At 22.6% G+C, this 17,534-nt stretch overlaps 4 protein-coding genes across 15 annotated transcripts; 3 read left to right on the top strand and 1 right to left on the bottom strand.

The window, feature by feature from the left end:
- Window positions 1-95: 95 nt before the first annotated feature.
- LOC107995926 (6-phosphofructo-2-kinase/fructose-2,6-bisphosphatase 1) lies at window positions 96-5,627 on the top strand. Of its 4 annotated transcripts, none has more exons than XM_017053685.2 (8): window positions 96-237; window positions 343-686; window positions 1,638-2,065; window positions 2,273-2,644; window positions 2,710-2,811; window positions 2,929-3,163; window positions 3,567-3,694; window positions 4,685-5,627. In XM_017053685.2, the coding sequence occupies exons 2-8, from the start codon at window positions 608-610 to the stop codon at window positions 4,739-4,741; spliced, it is 1,401 nt and encodes a 466-aa protein (XP_016909174.1). In that variant the 5' UTR covers window positions 96-237; window positions 343-607; the 3' UTR covers window positions 4,742-5,627. The 4 variants fall into 4 exon arrangements, with proteins under 4 accessions (XP_016909174.1, XP_061938360.1, XP_016909173.1 ...); XM_062082376.1 differs by having other exon boundaries at window positions 3,850-4,726; XM_017053684.2 differs by having other exon boundaries at window positions 99-241.
- Window positions 5,628-5,735: 108 nt separating this feature from the next.
- LOC107995927 (YEATS domain-containing protein 4) lies at window positions 5,736-7,018 on the top strand. 2 transcript variants are annotated; one of them, XM_017053686.3, is made up of 4 exons: window positions 5,736-5,911; window positions 6,153-6,434; window positions 6,525-6,705; window positions 6,772-7,018. In XM_017053686.3, the coding sequence occupies exons 1-4, from the start codon at window positions 5,855-5,857 to the stop codon at window positions 6,942-6,944; spliced, it is 693 nt and encodes a 230-aa protein (XP_016909175.1). In that variant the 5' UTR covers window positions 5,736-5,854; the 3' UTR covers window positions 6,945-7,018. The 2 variants fall into 2 exon arrangements, with proteins under 2 accessions (XP_016909175.1, XP_016909176.1); XM_017053687.3 differs by having other exon boundaries at window positions 5,743-5,900.
- A 73-nt stretch (window positions 7,019-7,091) lies between these two features.
- On the top strand, window positions 7,092-10,671 carry LOC107995972 (solute carrier family 25 member 35). Of its 6 annotated transcripts, none has more exons than XM_062082379.1 (6): window positions 7,092-8,100; window positions 9,074-9,252; window positions 9,373-9,455; window positions 9,647-9,865; window positions 9,944-10,058; window positions 10,140-10,671. In XM_062082379.1, the coding sequence occupies exons 1-6, from the start codon at window positions 8,066-8,068 to the stop codon at window positions 10,334-10,336; spliced, it is 828 nt and encodes a 275-aa protein (XP_061938363.1). In that variant the 5' UTR covers window positions 7,092-8,065; the 3' UTR covers window positions 10,337-10,671. The 6 variants fall into 6 exon arrangements, with proteins under 6 accessions (XP_061938363.1, XP_016909274.2, XP_061938362.1 ...); XM_017053785.3 differs by having other exon boundaries at window positions 9,074-9,324; window positions 9,400-9,455; XM_062082378.1 differs by having other exon boundaries at window positions 7,092-8,404; window positions 9,074-9,324; window positions 9,400-9,455.
- On the bottom strand, window positions 10,306-17,239 carry LOC107995970 (solute carrier family 2, facilitated glucose transporter member 1). 3 transcript variants are annotated; one of them, XM_017053781.3, is made up of 10 exons: window positions 17,108-17,239; window positions 16,527-16,585; window positions 14,715-14,788; window positions 12,779-12,886; window positions 12,426-12,699; window positions 12,060-12,353; window positions 11,417-11,823; window positions 11,066-11,337; window positions 10,866-10,982; window positions 10,306-10,633 (listed from the first exon to the last, which is right to left on the bottom strand). In XM_017053781.3, the coding sequence occupies exons 2-9, from the start codon at window positions 16,573-16,575 to the stop codon at window positions 10,883-10,885; spliced, it is 1,578 nt and encodes a 525-aa protein (XP_016909270.1). In that variant the 5' UTR covers window positions 16,576-16,585; window positions 17,108-17,239; the 3' UTR covers window positions 10,306-10,633; window positions 10,866-10,882. The 3 variants fall into 3 exon arrangements, with proteins under 3 accessions (XP_016909270.1, XP_016909271.1, XP_016909272.1); XM_017053782.3 differs by lacking the exon at window positions 17,108-17,239 and adding an exon at window positions 16,702-16,796; XM_017053783.3 differs by lacking the exon at window positions 17,108-17,239 and adding an exon at window positions 15,059-15,191 and having other exon boundaries at window positions 16,527-16,565.
- Window positions 17,240-17,534: the final 295 nt, after the last annotated feature.

Raw genomic sequence — 17,534 nt, 5'->3', positions numbered from 1 at the left:
ATTGACCATATTTTCTTGAAAAATATACTTTATTTGTAAAACAAAAATTTAATATTCTCTATGAAAATAAAAAAGTATTTGAAATTTATTTTATAAAAGAAAACGGATCCACTTAATGAGAATTACTGGTAAAACGATTTCCCCGCACTACAATCTGTACGTAATAATAATCGCTATAAGATTTAAGGAATATGCGTTGTGCGGCGCGTATTAATATTCGGATTTTTCCAATGAACGGTAGGTGCGTGTTGTTTTCTTTTTTTTCTCTCTTTATTTCACCTTAGTATAAAATAGCTCACAATTTCCTATTGCAGTACTTTTCTTGAATCTCTTTTTTTTCAGCTGTTCTACAATAATACAAAATTTAGCATATAATGACATGTTATAAATATAAATTATAGAATGAAGCTGCAGTGACAGTGAAATTAACGTAACAAATTTTTATGCATGTTTAATGAGTGACATATATCAAATGTATTCTGATTTGATGAAATTGAGATTCAAGTTTTTTTTTTTAATAAATAAACATTAGTGAAATAGGTGTATAAAAGTAGTATATAAAAGTGTAGTGCAGATTGGAAAAGAAATATTTACATGGTGTCATAGGATGACTGACCCGAAAATCGAAATGCATTATACACCACCAAGTTCGGATACTATTCAAACAAAACCTTTTCCTATTCGTGGTAAGATATTTTAAAAAATATATAATTTTTCTTAGATTTTAAAATTTTATTTAATTTGAATATTTTGAATTCTTATTTTTTGTTTTTTTATAATGTAAAATGCTATACAATGTATTAAATTTTATCCAAGAAATAACTTAAAAACTAACTTCAGCTCATTACAAAATGAATATATTTATTAAAAAACTTGTCATTATTTTATTAATATCTTTTCGATTAAAATCTTAATCGAATAAAATATTCACTTTTTTACAAAAATATATATTTTCATTTATATAAATCATTCATTATATTCTACTATTATTTTGGAAAAACATAACCTGAAAAGATGTGCTAGCCGCGTGCAATGCATTCACATAAATGTCAGAATTAAATATTTAGATAATATAACATATGTACGTATAAAATTGAATTAATTGAAATCTATATTCACAATGCGAAACGAATTAAAACCAGAATAATAAAGTAGTATACTTAATATTATAGAAACGGCCTTAAATTTGATTTTCTTCGTAAATGATTAATTTTTACGATTAATTTGTAGAAATAAATTTTCATGCATTAAATAAAATTGGACCATTAATATTTCGTTCATTAATATTCATTCATTAATATTTCGTCAAAAACAAATTACTGATTAGTCAAAATTTGTCAAAAAAATAAATCAGAACTTTTTTTTAGCATCGAAAATTTTTATTATAAAATTTACTTTAATAAATTTTTAAGATTTGAATATTCTTAATATAAAATATATTTTTAAAAATATTCATAGCACAAAATAATATCAATAATGAAATATTAATATTGTATCAAAAGCAATTATAAAAGTTTAATTGATTTTTTAAATAAATAAATTGTCCATATTTTTGACATGAAATAATTTCAAAATGATTAACAATAATAAAAATGATTATGAAATTTTCTTTTATTTATAATGCTTGATAATTACAGGTGAACGAGCTAATTTTGTAAATAAGCCACATGTAATTGCTATGGTAGGATTACCTGCCCGTGGCAAGACATATATTTCAAAAAAATTATGCAGATATCTCAATTGGATCGGTATAAGTACAAAAGTGTTCAATTTAGGAGAATATAGACGACATGCAACTACCGCTTATCAATGCCATGAATTTTTCCGTCCTGATAATATTAAGGCAATGGCAATACGTACTCAATGTGCAATGGATGCCCTTAAAGATGTTTGTCAATGGTTGGAAAGCGGAGATGGAGAAGTGGCTGTATTTGATGCCACCAATTCTACTATCGAAAGACGACAACTTATTAGAAACATTGTAGTTGAGAAAATGGGATTTAAACTTTTTTTTGTTGAATCTGTCTGTAATGATCCTGAAATCGTTGAGCAAAATATCATGGAAGTAAGCATTGCTTTTTTAAAATCATTTAAATTCAATAATTATATTATTAATTTGTCTTAATGTATAGATTTAAATATATTTTTAAATATCATTTTTATTTTTATTTAGTTTTATTGAGTTTTTTTACTTATAGTATTAATTTTGGACTAATTCTAATAATTTGTGATGAATATTATTAATATATATGAATATTATCATATTATTTAGGTAAAAGTAAGTAGTCCAGATTATGCAAATATGAATAAAGAAGAAGTATTGGCAGACTTCATGTTACGAATTGAACATTATCAAGAAAAATATCAACCATTGGATGAAGCTCAAGAAAGCGACCTTTCTTTTATGAAAATTTACAACACTGGCGAAAAAGTGCTAGTCCATAAACATGAAGGTCACATACAAAGTAGGATAGTTTATTATCTTATGAACATCCATATAGTGCCACGTACGATCTATTTAACTAGGCACGGTGAAAGTGTGATGAACCTTGAAAGTAAAATAGGTGGAGATTCAGTGTTAAGTGAAAGAGGCTGGGAATATGCCAAAGCATTGTCTAATTATATTACTAGCCAAGATATTCAGGTATAAAATAAAAAAGAAAAATCTTTTGTTTAAAAAGAAGAAAATAATATTTTTTACGATTATAGGGATTGCGAGTATGGACTAGCTGGCTGAAAAGAACTATTCAAACAGCAAGCGATGTGAATGCACCTCAAGAAAGGTGGAAGGCGCTAAACGAGATTGATGCAGTAAGTTATAAAGAATAATCATTTTTCTTTTATTTTTTGACAAATGTCTTCTATCTTTATTTATAATAAAATATTTGCACATAAAATTATGATGATAATTAAATTATATTTACATAGGGTATTTGCGAAGAAATGACATATGAAGAAATTGCAGAAAAGTATCCAACAGATTTTGCTGCAAGAGATCAAAATAAATTCTCTTATCGTTATCCAAGAGGAGAAAGTTATGAAGATTTGGTCGCACGATTAGAACCGGTAATAATGGAACTAGAACGGCAAGGTAACGTTCTAGTTGTTAGCCATCAAGCGGTTTTACGATGTCTACTTGCTTATTTCCTAGACAAAAATGCGGGTAAATATATCTAAATATATCATTCCATAAACAATAGAAAAACGATAAATAAAATGTATATACATTTATATTATATTAAATCAAGATATGTGTATATACTTGTATATTTAAATAACAAATATCGAAATTTTTGATCTTCTATGAATTGAAATAAATTAGAAAAATGTAAAAATAACGAAATGTTAAGAATGAGACATTCTTATATAATTTTATTAATATAAATTGGGCAAAGTTTAAACATAATTTATTTTTATATTTCATTCGCAATTTGTTTGAAATTTCGAATCATTGTTTAACAATTCAACAATGATTTTGTTTCTTATTTTACTTTATAATTTAGAAACTTTTTTTCATTTTCTAAAATTTTCTTGTTCTAAAGTTACTATATTCTTTTTCGTTCTAGATGAATTACCGTATTTACAAGTTCCATTACATACTATTATTAAATTAACACCTGTTGCTTATGGTTGTAAAGTGGAACATATTCGATTACCAATTGATGCAGTGGACACACATCGACCAAAACCAAAGGTAGACATAATTAGAATTGAATATTAACAATTGCTTTCTAATTTGTAAATATATCCTTTTATTAAGCAAAAATAGAAAAAATTGAGACATTCTTATTTTGCTTGCTGCTCTTAAAATAAAACCTCAATTCCTTTTTTATGTTTTAATGTTCTCAGAATGCCTGACTATTAGTGGATTGGGACTTCTCTCGTATCTAATCTTAATTTAATATATCCTAAAAGTTATTTAATTTCAAGCTTTATAAATTAAAAATTATATCGCATGCATTTTTTTATTAGATTAGCATGAAAATTTATTAGATTAGATTTATTAGATTGAGATGTCGTACCACGCTCGTAATTATTACTATTAGAGATGTACAAATATTTCACAAATATTAGAATATTTTAAATTATCGGAATTGCGATTCGATATAAATAATAATATGAGTATAATTTACTCACACATATTTAATTTATTATATTACAATAGTAACACATAGAAATAGTTTCGTGTAAATGTATATAATGCATACAATGATAAATATTAATTTATGATGATTAGCCATATATATTATTAATGTCAAGTTTGTTAAAATAAACAGTATAGATCTATAATTAAAACATATCGCCACTATAAAACATACATAAGAATTGATTACAATTTATTTAATAAAGTTGTATACTTGCAGTTTATATATATTTATTTGAATGAACGTTAATCATTGTAATTTGTAAATACCGTGAAAATAAAAAAAAATTTTTTTATATTTGTATTATATAATTTGAACATGAAATATATATATAATATATATATATTTTAGCGATATGTATATATATATTTTTTAGCGGTACGACGTGATTATAAAACTTATTAAATTCTGCTTAATAATCTATATGCGAATTAGATTTTTTGTTTCTGTTATATAAATGTAGAAGAATATAGTAGAATATTGTTTACATATGGACCATTGTGCAAATTTTATAACGGTCCTTATGAAACTCTTTTCAGATCCCAGGATATCTTGAAGAACGATTCCGAAGAAAAGAAAAATTGCTTCGCACGTGATAACAACAACATTGTAGCATGACAGAGCTAATTTTAATCATCGTTACAAGATGCTGAAGACAGCATTCTTTCGGCAGCTGGCTGCCTTTGCACGATGCAACGAGCATCCAATTTAGCTTTCTACACTTTAAAAAGTTTTAGACGAAGTATATCTGACAGCAAGCGATGTTGTTTCTATACGAGTTATTATTTGATTAAAGGTTTCTTTTTTGTTCAATTTTTTAACAGTATAATGTTACAGTATATTAAATTTTGATTTTTAAATTTTCAAAAATATGTTTGAAAAGATAGATATTTTATTAAATAAAATCATTAAAAGAACTCTGTAAAAATTAAAATGAATATATAACCACTTATGTAAATTAATTTCAATTCAGAGTTTTATTATTATACAAAATTTCAAAAAATCTTGAGAATTATATTTAAAATTATTTGTTTCTAGTGTTTGATTTACTATATATTTTGTGTTGTTTATTAATCATTAATAAAAAAAAGAAAGTCGATTCCCATATATATAATTTCTAAAGAATATATAATAGTGGTTATACATATAGTGATGTTATGTATCTTATGAAAATATTTTATTGTTATCATGTTTCGGCGATTATCGAACTACATATAATATGATCAAAAATAGTTGAATCATTAAATCATTAAATATATAGAAACTATTGTGAAATGAAAATTATATTATATTTCAAAAAAAGTTAATCGCCTTACGTGATAATCTAATTACTGATATAAGAATATAGATTCCGAAATAATTTTGTCGAGATTCTGCTGTGTGAAAGATTGAAAACTTTTTGAAGTATAATTTATTTTAAGAAAAGTGTACATATTTTTTTAATGCCCTTCATGACAAGAAAATACATGTATTTGAAATCAATAATTTGTTCTTTAATTTTAATATCTGTATCTGAAATAAATATAAATTTTCGAATGTTATTCTTTCTGTGAGATATATCTTTAGTAAACATACCTTTAGTATTATTGATGCTACACCAGAGAGCGCTAGTAACGAATAGATAACACTGTCATCATTAATGTTATTGTTGATATTCTATTCTTCTATCTTTACTCTACTTTTAAACTATATAATGAAGAACACAATTAATGACAATGATGGCAACAACTAATGAATTTGGTCCTGATTCTGGTGGTAGAGTTAAAGTAAATTTGTATTAAAAATAATTTATGAAAAATTTATCACTTTTTATATTTCTAACCTGTGCACATATAAATAATAAATAAATTTTAAATATAATAATAATAATAGTTATTTAATTTTTTACATTTATAAATTTTTTTATTTTATTATTTTATATATTTTTTTTACAGTTATAAAATTGAAAAAAGTAAATGATATAAATTAATAAAAAAAAAAAGTAAATTTTAATGAATATATTTTTAGGGAGTTACAATAGTAAAACCAATTGTATATGGTAATGTAGCTCGATATTTTGGTAAAAAAAGGGAAGAAGATGGACATACTCATCAATGGACTGTATATGTTAAACCATATCTTAATGAAGACATGTCTACATATGTTAAAAAAATACACTTTAAATTACATGAAAGTTATAACAATCCCAATCGTATTATGACTAAACCACCTTACGAACTCACTGAAACTGGTTGGGGAGAATTTGAAATAGTTATAAAAATATATTTTCATGATCCTAATGAACGTCCTGTGAATATATTTTAAAATATATGAATTATAATATCATAAGAATTATTATATCATATAATATAAATTTCAAATTTTTTATGCTTTGAATAGGTAACTATATATCATATATTAAAACTCTTTCAAACAACACCTGAAATACAGTTAGGAAAAAAAAGTTTAGTGTCTGAATTTTATGAAGAAATAGTTTTTCAAGATCCAACAGCTTTAATGCAACATTTATTGAATTCTAATAGACCTATAACTCTTGGTGCTTGGCGTCATAATACAGATTGTAAGTACTAATTAATTGAATTAGTAACATTTTATATATGAAAATTATTTTTAATTTATTATATAGTTGAAGCTAAAAAGGAATCTACAATGAAAGCAATAATAGAAGCAAGAAATAAAATAAGATTGGAAGTCATAGATCTTAAGGAAAAATTGACATTGGCAAAGGAAACAATTGCTAAATTCAAAGAAGAAATTGCTAAGATTTCTAAAGCTGGTGGAAGTTTGTCTGTTGCATAATTTAAACATCAAAAAAGTTTTCTAAATGTATTATAGCATAAAGATAATAAAAAAAGCACAATAATTTTTATAATTAATTAATATATAATATAACTTTAATATGAAATGATTATATAAATTAAAAAATATATACATATATAATAAAAGTAAAAAATAATATATATATTTTTTAAATATATATGTTTTAATTATACAATAGTATTTACTAAATAAATTTTCTGTAAATACATAGGATTAAAAAACAAAGCATAAATTTAATATCATATATATGTATCTGCATATAATTACAATTTCATTTTGCTTTCTGAAAATGTTTAGAAAAATGCTTATAATTTACATCTACAATAATTCAATTAGTATAAAAAAAATTTTTTTTTACATTTTCTATATTATAATTAAAAAAATTTCTAAATTTTTAAAAAATGAATATTTTGAAATTTTCTATAAGTTTGTTGAAAATTTAAAATTAAAAAATATCAAAAAAATATTAAAAGTTTAACGTATAATGTATAATTATTATATTGTTTTATTAAATTGTTTTATAAAATATATGTAAGAATATTTGTTACATATAATTATATTTTATATTTTTAAATAAATATTATATTTGATATTATAATTAATATTATAAATAACTTTTAAATAACTTTTATGAAATTAATTAATTAAAATAATAATTCTAAATGAAAACGTTATATATTTTTATTACATATATATTATATATATATATATATATTACACAAAAATTATTAAATGTTATAACTTATTGAACTTTTAAAATAAATGTATTAATGTTATTTTACACAATTATGAAAATAAAATTTCTATTTCTTTTATTGATATTACATTCTTACATAATGATATAAAAATTATTATTTAGATTTTTTAATGACTCGTGACTTCTAAATTGACCTTGAAATATTACATGTACTTTGAAATTATCTCATGCAATAGTTATCTCATAAAGAACGATGTAATTCTATAGTTTTAGGAGTCAGTTCAATGATGAACTTAAAAAGAGCAACAGTACCGATATTTGTTAAATCATTTAATCGTGCTTTCATTTAGATTCGTATTTAATAATCGCATATACAGGAACATTTTATTATTGTATATGTGAAATGACTGCAGCGCCGAACTCAAACACTTTTAAATCGTAAGCTGTTACTACTTGATTACGAGTTTCTAGCAGATCATAGTTTCAGTTCGTGCTACTTTAATATTATTTTTATATATACATACATATATGTACTTATAGTAATAGTTATGCAATAAACTTTGTATCTAAAACCGGCCGGTCAAATATGAGTATATTATTAAATATTTAATCTTGAAAATTGTATATGAGTTTCAATATTAAATAACTAACTTATTTAATTTCATGTTCTTTAATGTCTTAAAATTTGTATTTGATCATGATTATTTTACATATATACTGTAGTTATGAATTCGTTTAACTGGTCAGTAATGAATTAATTTGGTTGATTTAATCAATTTTTTATTTCGTGTTTTATTGTTTGTTTAATCCAATAAGTGTAATGTAATTTTTAACTTTGGTAAGACATTTTGTGCTAATCATTCTTATTTTCAAAACTTAAAATATATTTTCTAATTTTGTAACGAAAAATTTTTTGTTAGCCATATTAATTATTATTGCTGTAAGAATTTATATTTAAAATTACATGACTTTATTTAATATTATTATAATTTATTAAAGTATTAAAAAATAAAAAAAATTTTATTTCACTAATAATTTACTAATTTATATTCACTAATTAATAAATAAAATAAAAAATAAAGTTTAAAATTTAGTGAATAATTTTTGATTCAATATATATTTATTAATATTACTAATCTTCATACCTATGCTTCATGTACTGTAATATAATAGAATAAATTATAATAAAATTTATAACTAATTAAGTAATATTGCATTTTTTTATAATTAAACATTCTTTTAAATAAATTCTAAATAGCTTTATACGCTATTTTTAAAATAAAATATCATTATTTTTTTCGCGCGCATTTTAAATTGCTTATATGTTAACGATTTTTTGAAAAAATTATTTTTATAAAAAAATATATGATAAAATAATTTTAAGATAATTATTAATTCTAGATTTTATTAGTCCAGGTATTGAATTTGTAATTGGAGGATTAGCTGCAGTGGGAGCTGGATTTTTTACGAATCCAATTGATGTAATAAAAGTACGATTACAATTACAAGGAGAGCTTGAAGCACGCAGTACATACAAAAAAATATATAAGAATACTCTACATGCAGGCTATTTAATTGCAAAACATGAAGGTATATGTGCTTTACAAGCCGGCATTATACCGGCTCTATATTTTCAAGTGGTGCTCAATGGAATACGGTTAGGTATATACAATACAGCAAAAAAATACGAACTAATTACTAACGATTCAGGAAATACTGATATTATAAAAACTGCAGTAGTAACTGGTACAGCTGGATGTATTGGAGCTGTTCTTGGCAGTCCGTTTTATATGGTAAAATGTTTTCTTATTTATTATTTTGTAAATTATTCTAGAATAATAATTCATATTTTATAAATAAATAAATAATTTATATTAAAATTGATATTAATATATCAAAATAATTAAAGTTTAGTAAAATTATCAAAGTTTAATTAATTCTTATTAATTAAAAATGAGTAACATGATTATTTTTTTTATCATAGATAAAAACGCAATTACAAGCACAATCAGCACAATCTATAGCTGTTGGTTATCAACATAATTATTTGGGCACTTGGTATGCATTCAAAACTCTATGGAAAGAAGGTGGAATAGTTGCTTTGTATCGTGGCTGGTATGCTGGTATACCACGTATTTTTATAGGATCTGCGACACAATTAACCACTTTTGATTTAGCTGCAGATTGGTTGCGCTCATCACAAGTGAATATTTAATTATTATTATATTATTATTATATAAAATACAGCCTAAATCAAAATATATCTCATATTTTTTTTAAGGTATTTATAAATCAACCAATACTATTAACTTTTTTTGCTTCTGTAATTGGTGGAAGTTGTGTAGCATTCACTATACAACCATTTGATGTTTTAGCAACAAGATTGTATAATCAACGTAAGTAATTTACTTAATTATATTTTGAGACTAATTTTTAATGATAAATTTATCATAAGTTTACAATAAAAAATGATGTAGGAATGGATGTAGAAGGAAAAGGTACATTGTATAATGGACTTTTGGATGCATTTGTTAAAATAATACGAACAGAAGGATTGATTGGTTTATATAAAGGAATTTTTCCTACATGGATGAGAATAGCACCACATACTGTACTATGTTTAGTATTTTATGAAAAATTAGATCAATTATATTATAATATATTTCAAAATTAGCACATAATTAAATTTTTTAAATATGTAGGAAGAAAAAATTTTATAATTTTTAAACTGTTGTATAAAGTACAATATAATATGAAAAAATAAATTAATTTCTTACATAGGCAGTGATGAGTTTCACATTTTAGTGATACTTATGTATATACTTAAAAACATTAGCTTATTTGTTTGGATATTTTATAACAATATCCTAGTGTCAATTAAATATATATTTTTTTAATAATTAATTCTTTCATTAATCTAAAAAATATTTTGATAATATTATCAAAATATTATTTCTGTAATTATTTAAACCTGATAAAAAAATAGAATAAAATCAACATTGTATATTACATATGTTAATAAATCAATTATTTCCTAATTTATAGATAATAGTGGATAAAATTATAGTAAATTTCTTATTTAAATTGTAAAAATATTCATATACTTAAATAATTTACTATAATTTATATAAAACTTATAACAAAAAATTATAGATTTATCTATTTATTAAAAAAGATGTTAAAATAAGAAATTTATGTAGTACCGATTTTTTTTTAAAATTTAAATGCCACGTATAGAATTTGGTCTGGAATTAAATCCTTGACTTATTGATGCTGCCACATCCATTGTATTCTTTCCTCTAGTCTCAGGTAAGTATATTCTAAATAAATTAATATTGTATTATTAAACAATTATTGTATTATTAAACATTATAGATTGTATTATAAATCAATATTTTAGTACCTGATAATGTATCCTAAGAATAAAAGAAATCCGACAAAGATTAAAAAAGTATATGCTCCTATAATATTTTCTATTGTTGGAAACATCATGCCTACTATAAAATTTCCACCCCAATTGAAAACACTACCAAGCGCCATAGCTACTGGTCTGGGACCAACATCGAATAATTCAGATCCAATGAAATATGGTATTGGACCAAGACCAATTCCATAAAATATTACATAAGCCACTACGGCTATGATACATATTAATGGCATATAAGTTGATACATGCTACATAAAAATATAAAATTATTTATTAAACATTCAATTGTTTCTATAAATTATTTTTATCCAAAGCAATTTTACTCACAATTAATAATGTAGAAATACATAAAAGTATCAAACATCCAAAACACAAATAAATACTGCTAAGTAAAACACCTCTCCTATTTAAAGATGACATCACTGGTACTGAAGCAAGAGCCATAGCAATATTAGCTATACCAGTTCCAAGAGTAGCATATTGTGCTCCGGTGATGCCAAGTCCAGCATCGTGAAATATTGAGTTAGAATAATAAAATACAACGTTTATACCACTCATTTGTTGACCAAACTGTATTATACAAACCAAAAATATAGGAAGTTTTAAATTTGGATCTTTCAAAATACGTTTGATTGTCCAAGGTTCAGCTGTTGTTTTTGTTTCTATTTCTTGTTGTAAATCAGAAATTTCTATTTGTAACAGCATTATATCCATTTTGCGTATCCTACTAAGTTCTGAAATATTAAAATGATTTTATGATATTGTTATAAATACATACCACATAGAAGTTAAATTTATCAATTTTATCATTAAATAATCTTTTAATTCCGAATAGAATCGAAAGAATTGATTCTAAATTTTATGAGTAGAATAAATTATTTTTCAAAAAATGGAGTTCATTTCTTATTAATTTAGTTTCTAAATAGTTTTGTATATAAATTATTATACATTATTTTCAATAGTTACAAACCATCTAAAGCTTTTTGCTTTTGTTCCCTGATTATATATAAATATTTAGGACTTTCTGGTAGAATAATGCTTGTAATAACAAGGGCATATATACATAATGGAACAAATGCACCTAGCATATAATGCCAAGAGTTTTCAGTTCCTAAAACTGTATTAAGTCCTGCAATTTGACCTAAAAATACTCCACATGAGATTCCTAATTGACAAATAACTCCAACTGCACCTCTTAATCTAAGTGGTGCAATTTCTGTCATATACATTGGAACTAAACATGTGGCAAAACCTCCAGAAAGACCTAGAGACATATATAATTTTTTAATAATAAATTTTATAAATATCACTCCAAATTTTTTAAAACAAAACTTACCTACAATTAATCGGCCTGCTAAAAGAAGTTCAATTGAATTTAATTTCTGTACTAAAAAGAACATTGTAGCTCCTATAATGCCAAATATATGACCAACACATAGTGCTCCTTTCCTTCCATATTTATTTGCTACCCAGCTAGATAAAAATGAACCAGTTGCTCCACCAATAAGAAAAATTGATACAACAGCAGACCAAACTATTTTTAAACCATTTTCAGATACATTTATACTATATCTCTCTTTAATACTTTCATTACAAAACCTTTCCACTAGCTATAATTAACATAAATAAAATAAAAATATTAAAAGTATTTTTTATGAGTATTTATAAAGTATAAATGCAGATACTAACATAAGCTGCATTATTTAATACTCCTATGTTAAATCCTGTTGGTACAGCTGATCCTAAACAACAGGTAACACCTGCTAAAGCTAATGTAATGGTCCATCCTCCTGGTACCTAAAAAAATATAAAAAAAAAATATATTTTTATTCTAAGATTTGATTAAAATAAATATATTCAAATAATTATTACATATTCATAAATATTTAATTTGCAACATGAAGCTCGTTTTTTATTGCAAAATAAAATTAAACAATAAAAGCAATTCCTGCGTGCTCAGTTTATGAAAATAAAAGATTAAAGCATATAAAATAATGTGATTATTTTAAAATTATATTAAGAAAAATGAAAAGAGGTGGATTGGTGACAATTTAATATCCACAGTAATTTTAGTTTTACCTATAACTGTACCACATTAAATTATTTTAATTTACAAAGTAAAATGCAAAGAGTTAATGAAAATTAAATGAAGTTATAAAAAAAATGTTATATAACATACATAAAGCATATGTGATTATTTATAAAAATAAAAATCTATAATGTGCTAATAATATAATAATATTAAAATATTTTAGCATATAATATAGGATATGTGATGGTACAGTACAATAAATCATATAATATAATTTATGTAATTATTATATAACAAATAATATGATAAAGTATATTGGTAAGTTTATATTTTTCTAGGTGACTTTTTCACCTATCCCTCTCTTAAAAAAAAAAAGAAAAAAAAATTATTATGTGTGTAAAACCAGAAAACCATACCACTGAAACAATTAAGCATCATAAGCAATAATGTGTGGCATCTTGGGAGACCAATCAGTGATATAATGGAAAAGCCTGGATGGAATGATGGAATAAAACTCAATAAAACCACACATCACTGGCAAACCTGGAAACTATTTAGATAATCAAACATGCATTACTAGAACTTTTTACAAAATAGAGATAAATCCTGTTTTTTAGTTACTCAAATGTATGTGCAAAAGTATTGCTTATAAAAGATTTTTTAAAAATATATATAATTAAATATAATTAATATAATTAAATATCAAGTGTGGATTTAAATTATTAAAGTCCATGTTATTTAAACTGTCAAAGTTTCATGTAACAATGTTATTATTGCTTATGAATTTTATTATATAATATATTTTTGAGAAATCTTCCTTATCTCATTAGTTTTTATATAATAACTGTTATTGAATTAACTATTGAACTTGAATACCAGTGGAATGCTTATCAAATTTCTTCACATAAAATAATAATATCAAGAAAAAAAAGATTAAATTGAAATAAGATACATAATAGTGGAAAATAACTTGATCTCTAATTAAAAATAAATTTCATTTATTTCATTTAATTTCATTATAAAACTTATTGATAAAATAATGATAAGTAATAAAATTATAAATTAATTCCAATATATATAATTAATACAGATAATCCAATATATATAATTATATTTTATTACATATTTTTATTTTTTATACATGATATTTTTGTTTGAATATCAAATTTTTAGAATTTCAATTTTAAATTGAATAAAAAAATTTAATAATTAAAAGACAAGATATGATAATACTATATTATATAAAAAAACATATTTTAATTGTATTATAAAATGCTCGATACATTTAAAAACTTTTACATGAGAACTTGTGACAATTTTTTTCTGAATAAAAAATCAATAATTCAATCATCAAAATGAAAAATCAAAATCTATAAATTATATTCTGTAATAAAAGAATTTTATTATCTTTAAGTTATTTATAAATTATTATATTATTTTATTATACAAAATATAAAATATTTAATGTTACAGAACTTAAATAGAAATTACGATTTTAAAATTTCGAAATAAAATTCACCGTTTCTAATTGATATAGAATTATTAAACAATTTTTGCTTTTGATATGAACTTTATTGAATAAATTATACTTACTAATCTTTCATCGCGATTATCTGGATTAGATTGATGTGATTGTTCGACGTCCGTGAGTACAGCGGCATGACTATCTATAATTATAATTAATAATTATATTTAAAAAGTTATTATTTTTAATCTTACATTTTAAAAAATTATCTTTGTATTATGAACATACTATATCAATTCACGAAGAAGATATACATATATTCAATTTTTTCTAGTAAAATTAGCAAAACAAATATAGGTCAATATCTTATAAAATAAATATTAAAAGCAAAATCACAAAAAAATATTTTATAAACAAAGCAGATAAGAAAATTATTTGAAACAATTATTAAGAAGATTTTGAAGAATATTACCTAATGCCATGCTTTGTATAGCACGTGTCACTGACACGACGTCAGAACGGTAAATAACACTAAGAATGGATTGCTATTGGCAACATGAAACGTTGTCTACATATAGTATAGTTTTTTTTATGTTATTGCACGACTGAAAAAATTTATTATTCTTTTAATATAATTGTAGAGAATATTTAGATTTTTCAGAACTAATATAACAATTGAATATCATTTTAAAAAAAATATACTATTCGAAATAAATGTACTTAATGTAATAAATAAATATGGGTTTAATTGAATTAGTTTTTTTTACTTTGTTCAATAATATATACATATTTGTGAAATGCGCAATTTACAAGACTATATAATTTGCAAATTAAATCGTTGATTTGAAATTATTATAAATAAATATTATAAACAATTAATATGATAAAAAAGATTCTCGTTATACTCGTTCAAGATATAATTAGTAATTAATAATTAGTATAATAGTATTCGATTTCGACATTTTTCGTAGAAACTAATCAATTCACATGTATATATATCATTATAATTATTTTAAAAAATTCTTTAGTTAATAAACTTTAAAATTATAATGCTTTAAATTCATTAATAATTAAAAAAAAATCGATTTTGTTTTTTAATTATTTTGATTAATTTTATCGGTAAGGAATAGTATAAATTATAAAATTTAGAATCATTTTTGGATGAACGCTGAATATTTTTTTAATATTTTTTGCGTTTTCCGAATAATAAATATGTTCTTTTTACTTAAAATAAATTTAAACTAAAAATATATAATGAAATCTAAAAAAATCGTGCTTTATATTTTTAATCATATACGTATATATTCAATTAAATAAGAAGTGATATCTAAAAGAGAAAACTTTCTGTGCGAAAATATTACTTATCTCATTGCATCATAGGAAGCAGAGCGATAAATGTAAATATAATATTGAATTGTATGTTAGTTGACGACGATAATCAAGCATGTGCATATATTATCTCGAATGAAAAGTTTCAATGCCAATGGATATATGTATTACGAGTACGAAAACGTGAATATAATATGTTAAGAACTTTAAGTACTCTATATATATATACATATATTCTATATATAAATATATTTATTTAATATGATTCATGTTTTTCAAATATTAATGATTTTAAATAAATTATTAATTTTGATAGAATGAGAAAGATTAAAATTATTTATTATATATAAAAAATTATACGATATTGAAATAAACGCATTATAATTAATATTTTCATAGTCAGTTGAATATTAATTATTTGAGCTATCAATTTCGAACAATAAAATCTAAAAAAAATTATATATAATTTAAAAGTACAAATCATAAAAAGAAATAACTTAAAATCAGAATATGATTTCAATAAATATTTTATAATTTTAATATTTATATTTATATTAAATCCTTAATGATTAATCAATATAAGTAAATAATATATATCAGTTTTTACATACCTTTATAGTCAAGTATGTCGCTGACGTAAACTTCCGAATTACAAGTCATATATGCTGACCTATGTAAAGAGAAAAAATATTTAAAATAACATAACAGGACTTATTTGTAATAATAATAATTTAAACAATGAATAATAGACTGTTTATAATCGAATATCATTACTACATTGATTACTTTCTATACTTGGTTACTAGTCTAAATATATTTAATTTCTCGATATTTTCTATATTCTTTTTATAACGTGGCTGTCTTGATAATGCTAATCAATTATCGAATTTCGATTTTGTAGATCTCGATCTGAATTGAATTTTGATAATCGATGATCGTAAATTTGATATATTTAAATTCAATATTAAAATTTTTTGTTTAATTGCGTAAAAAGTAATTAAGTTTCATAATTTGTATATAAATGTCTTTGTTTTTTTTCAATGTTATGCCACTTTTCTTATAAATTCATATTCTTATAATTTCATGTTAATTAATAATATAATTTTTTAAACTTTTTAAATTTCCTAATAAAATATCATATACTTTTATATAAAATGCATGATGTAGTTCAAACAAAGATTAAATGACTTACTAATTTTTTTTTTTACAATTTCTTACTATAAATCCAAGTTCAATATGCACAACTACGTAGTCACACTGCTCACGTGCTCACAGGAGACTAGTTCAGACAAACATAAATGATTTGAGAAATCGGAATCCCCACCTTCTTTTTACCCTCTCCTAACATACTATCTAACATTACGCATTTCTTATTTACTCATATAATTAATTCCAACTTTGAACAAACAATCTCAATGGAAATTTATACTAAAAATATATATTTTATCTGATAATATTTCGATCATTCTTAAAAATTTTATACTAACATAATATAAGTAAAAATTAAAATCAAAAATGGTATTTTCATCGAAATCAAAAATTTAAACCGATAAATTTGTAGATATGTACATTAAACAAATTTTACAAGTGAAATATTATAATTTCTAAAAATTTTTATT

This window comes from Apis cerana, linkage group LG11 (assembly GCF_029169275.1).
Source record: "Apis cerana isolate GH-2021 linkage group LG11, AcerK_1.0, whole genome shotgun sequence".
In the NCBI taxonomy this organism is placed as follows: Eukaryota; Metazoa; Arthropoda; class Insecta; order Hymenoptera; family Apidae; genus Apis; species Apis cerana.
Note: the sequence above shows the minus strand (reverse complement) of the source record. Positions and strands in the feature narration are given on the sequence as shown.

Bases quoted from the DNA above. Each gene is read 5' to 3' on its own strand.
- LOC107995972 (XM_017053784.3), top strand. From the start codon at position 8,066: ATGACTGCAGCGCCGAACTCAAACACTTTTAAATC. The intron at 8,101-9,073 runs GTAAGCTGTTAC...AGATTTTATTAG, and splicing joins AACTCAAACACTTTTAAATC to TCCAGGTATTGAATTTGTAA. The intron at 9,456-9,646 runs GTAAAATGTTTT...TTTTTATCATAG, and splicing joins TTGGCAGTCCGTTTTATATG to ATAAAAACGCAATTACAAGC.
- LOC107995927 (XM_017053686.3), top strand. From the start codon at position 5,855: ATGACAATGATGGCAACAACTAATGAATTTGGTCCTGATTCTGGTGGT. The intron at 6,435-6,524 runs GTGAATATATTT...TGCTTTGAATAG, and splicing joins ATGATCCTAATGAACGTCCT to GTAACTATATATCATATATT. The intron at 6,706-6,771 runs GTAAGTACTAAT...TTTATTATATAG, and splicing joins TTGGCGTCATAATACAGATT to TTGAAGCTAAAAAGGAATCT.
- LOC107995926 (XM_017053685.2), top strand. From the start codon at position 608: ATGACTGACCCGAAAATCGAAATGCATTATACACCACCAAGTTCGGAT. The intron at 2,645-2,709 runs GTATAAAATAAA...TTACGATTATAG, and splicing joins TTACTAGCCAAGATATTCAG to GGATTGCGAGTATGGACTAG. The intron at 2,812-2,928 runs GTAAGTTATAAA...ATATTTACATAG, and splicing joins CGCTAAACGAGATTGATGCA to GGTATTTGCGAAGAAATGAC.
- LOC107995970 (XM_017053781.3), bottom strand. From the start codon at position 16,575: ATGACTTGTAATTCGGAAGTTTACGTCAGCGACATACTTGACTATAAA. The intron at 12,700-12,778 runs GTTAGTATCTGC...TGTTAATTATAG, and splicing joins TATTAAATAATGCAGCTTAT to CTAGTGGAAAGGTTTTGTAA. The intron at 10,983-11,065 runs GTACTAAAATAT...TAATTTATTTAG, and splicing joins TTCTTAGGATACATTATCAG to AATATACTTACCTGAGACTA.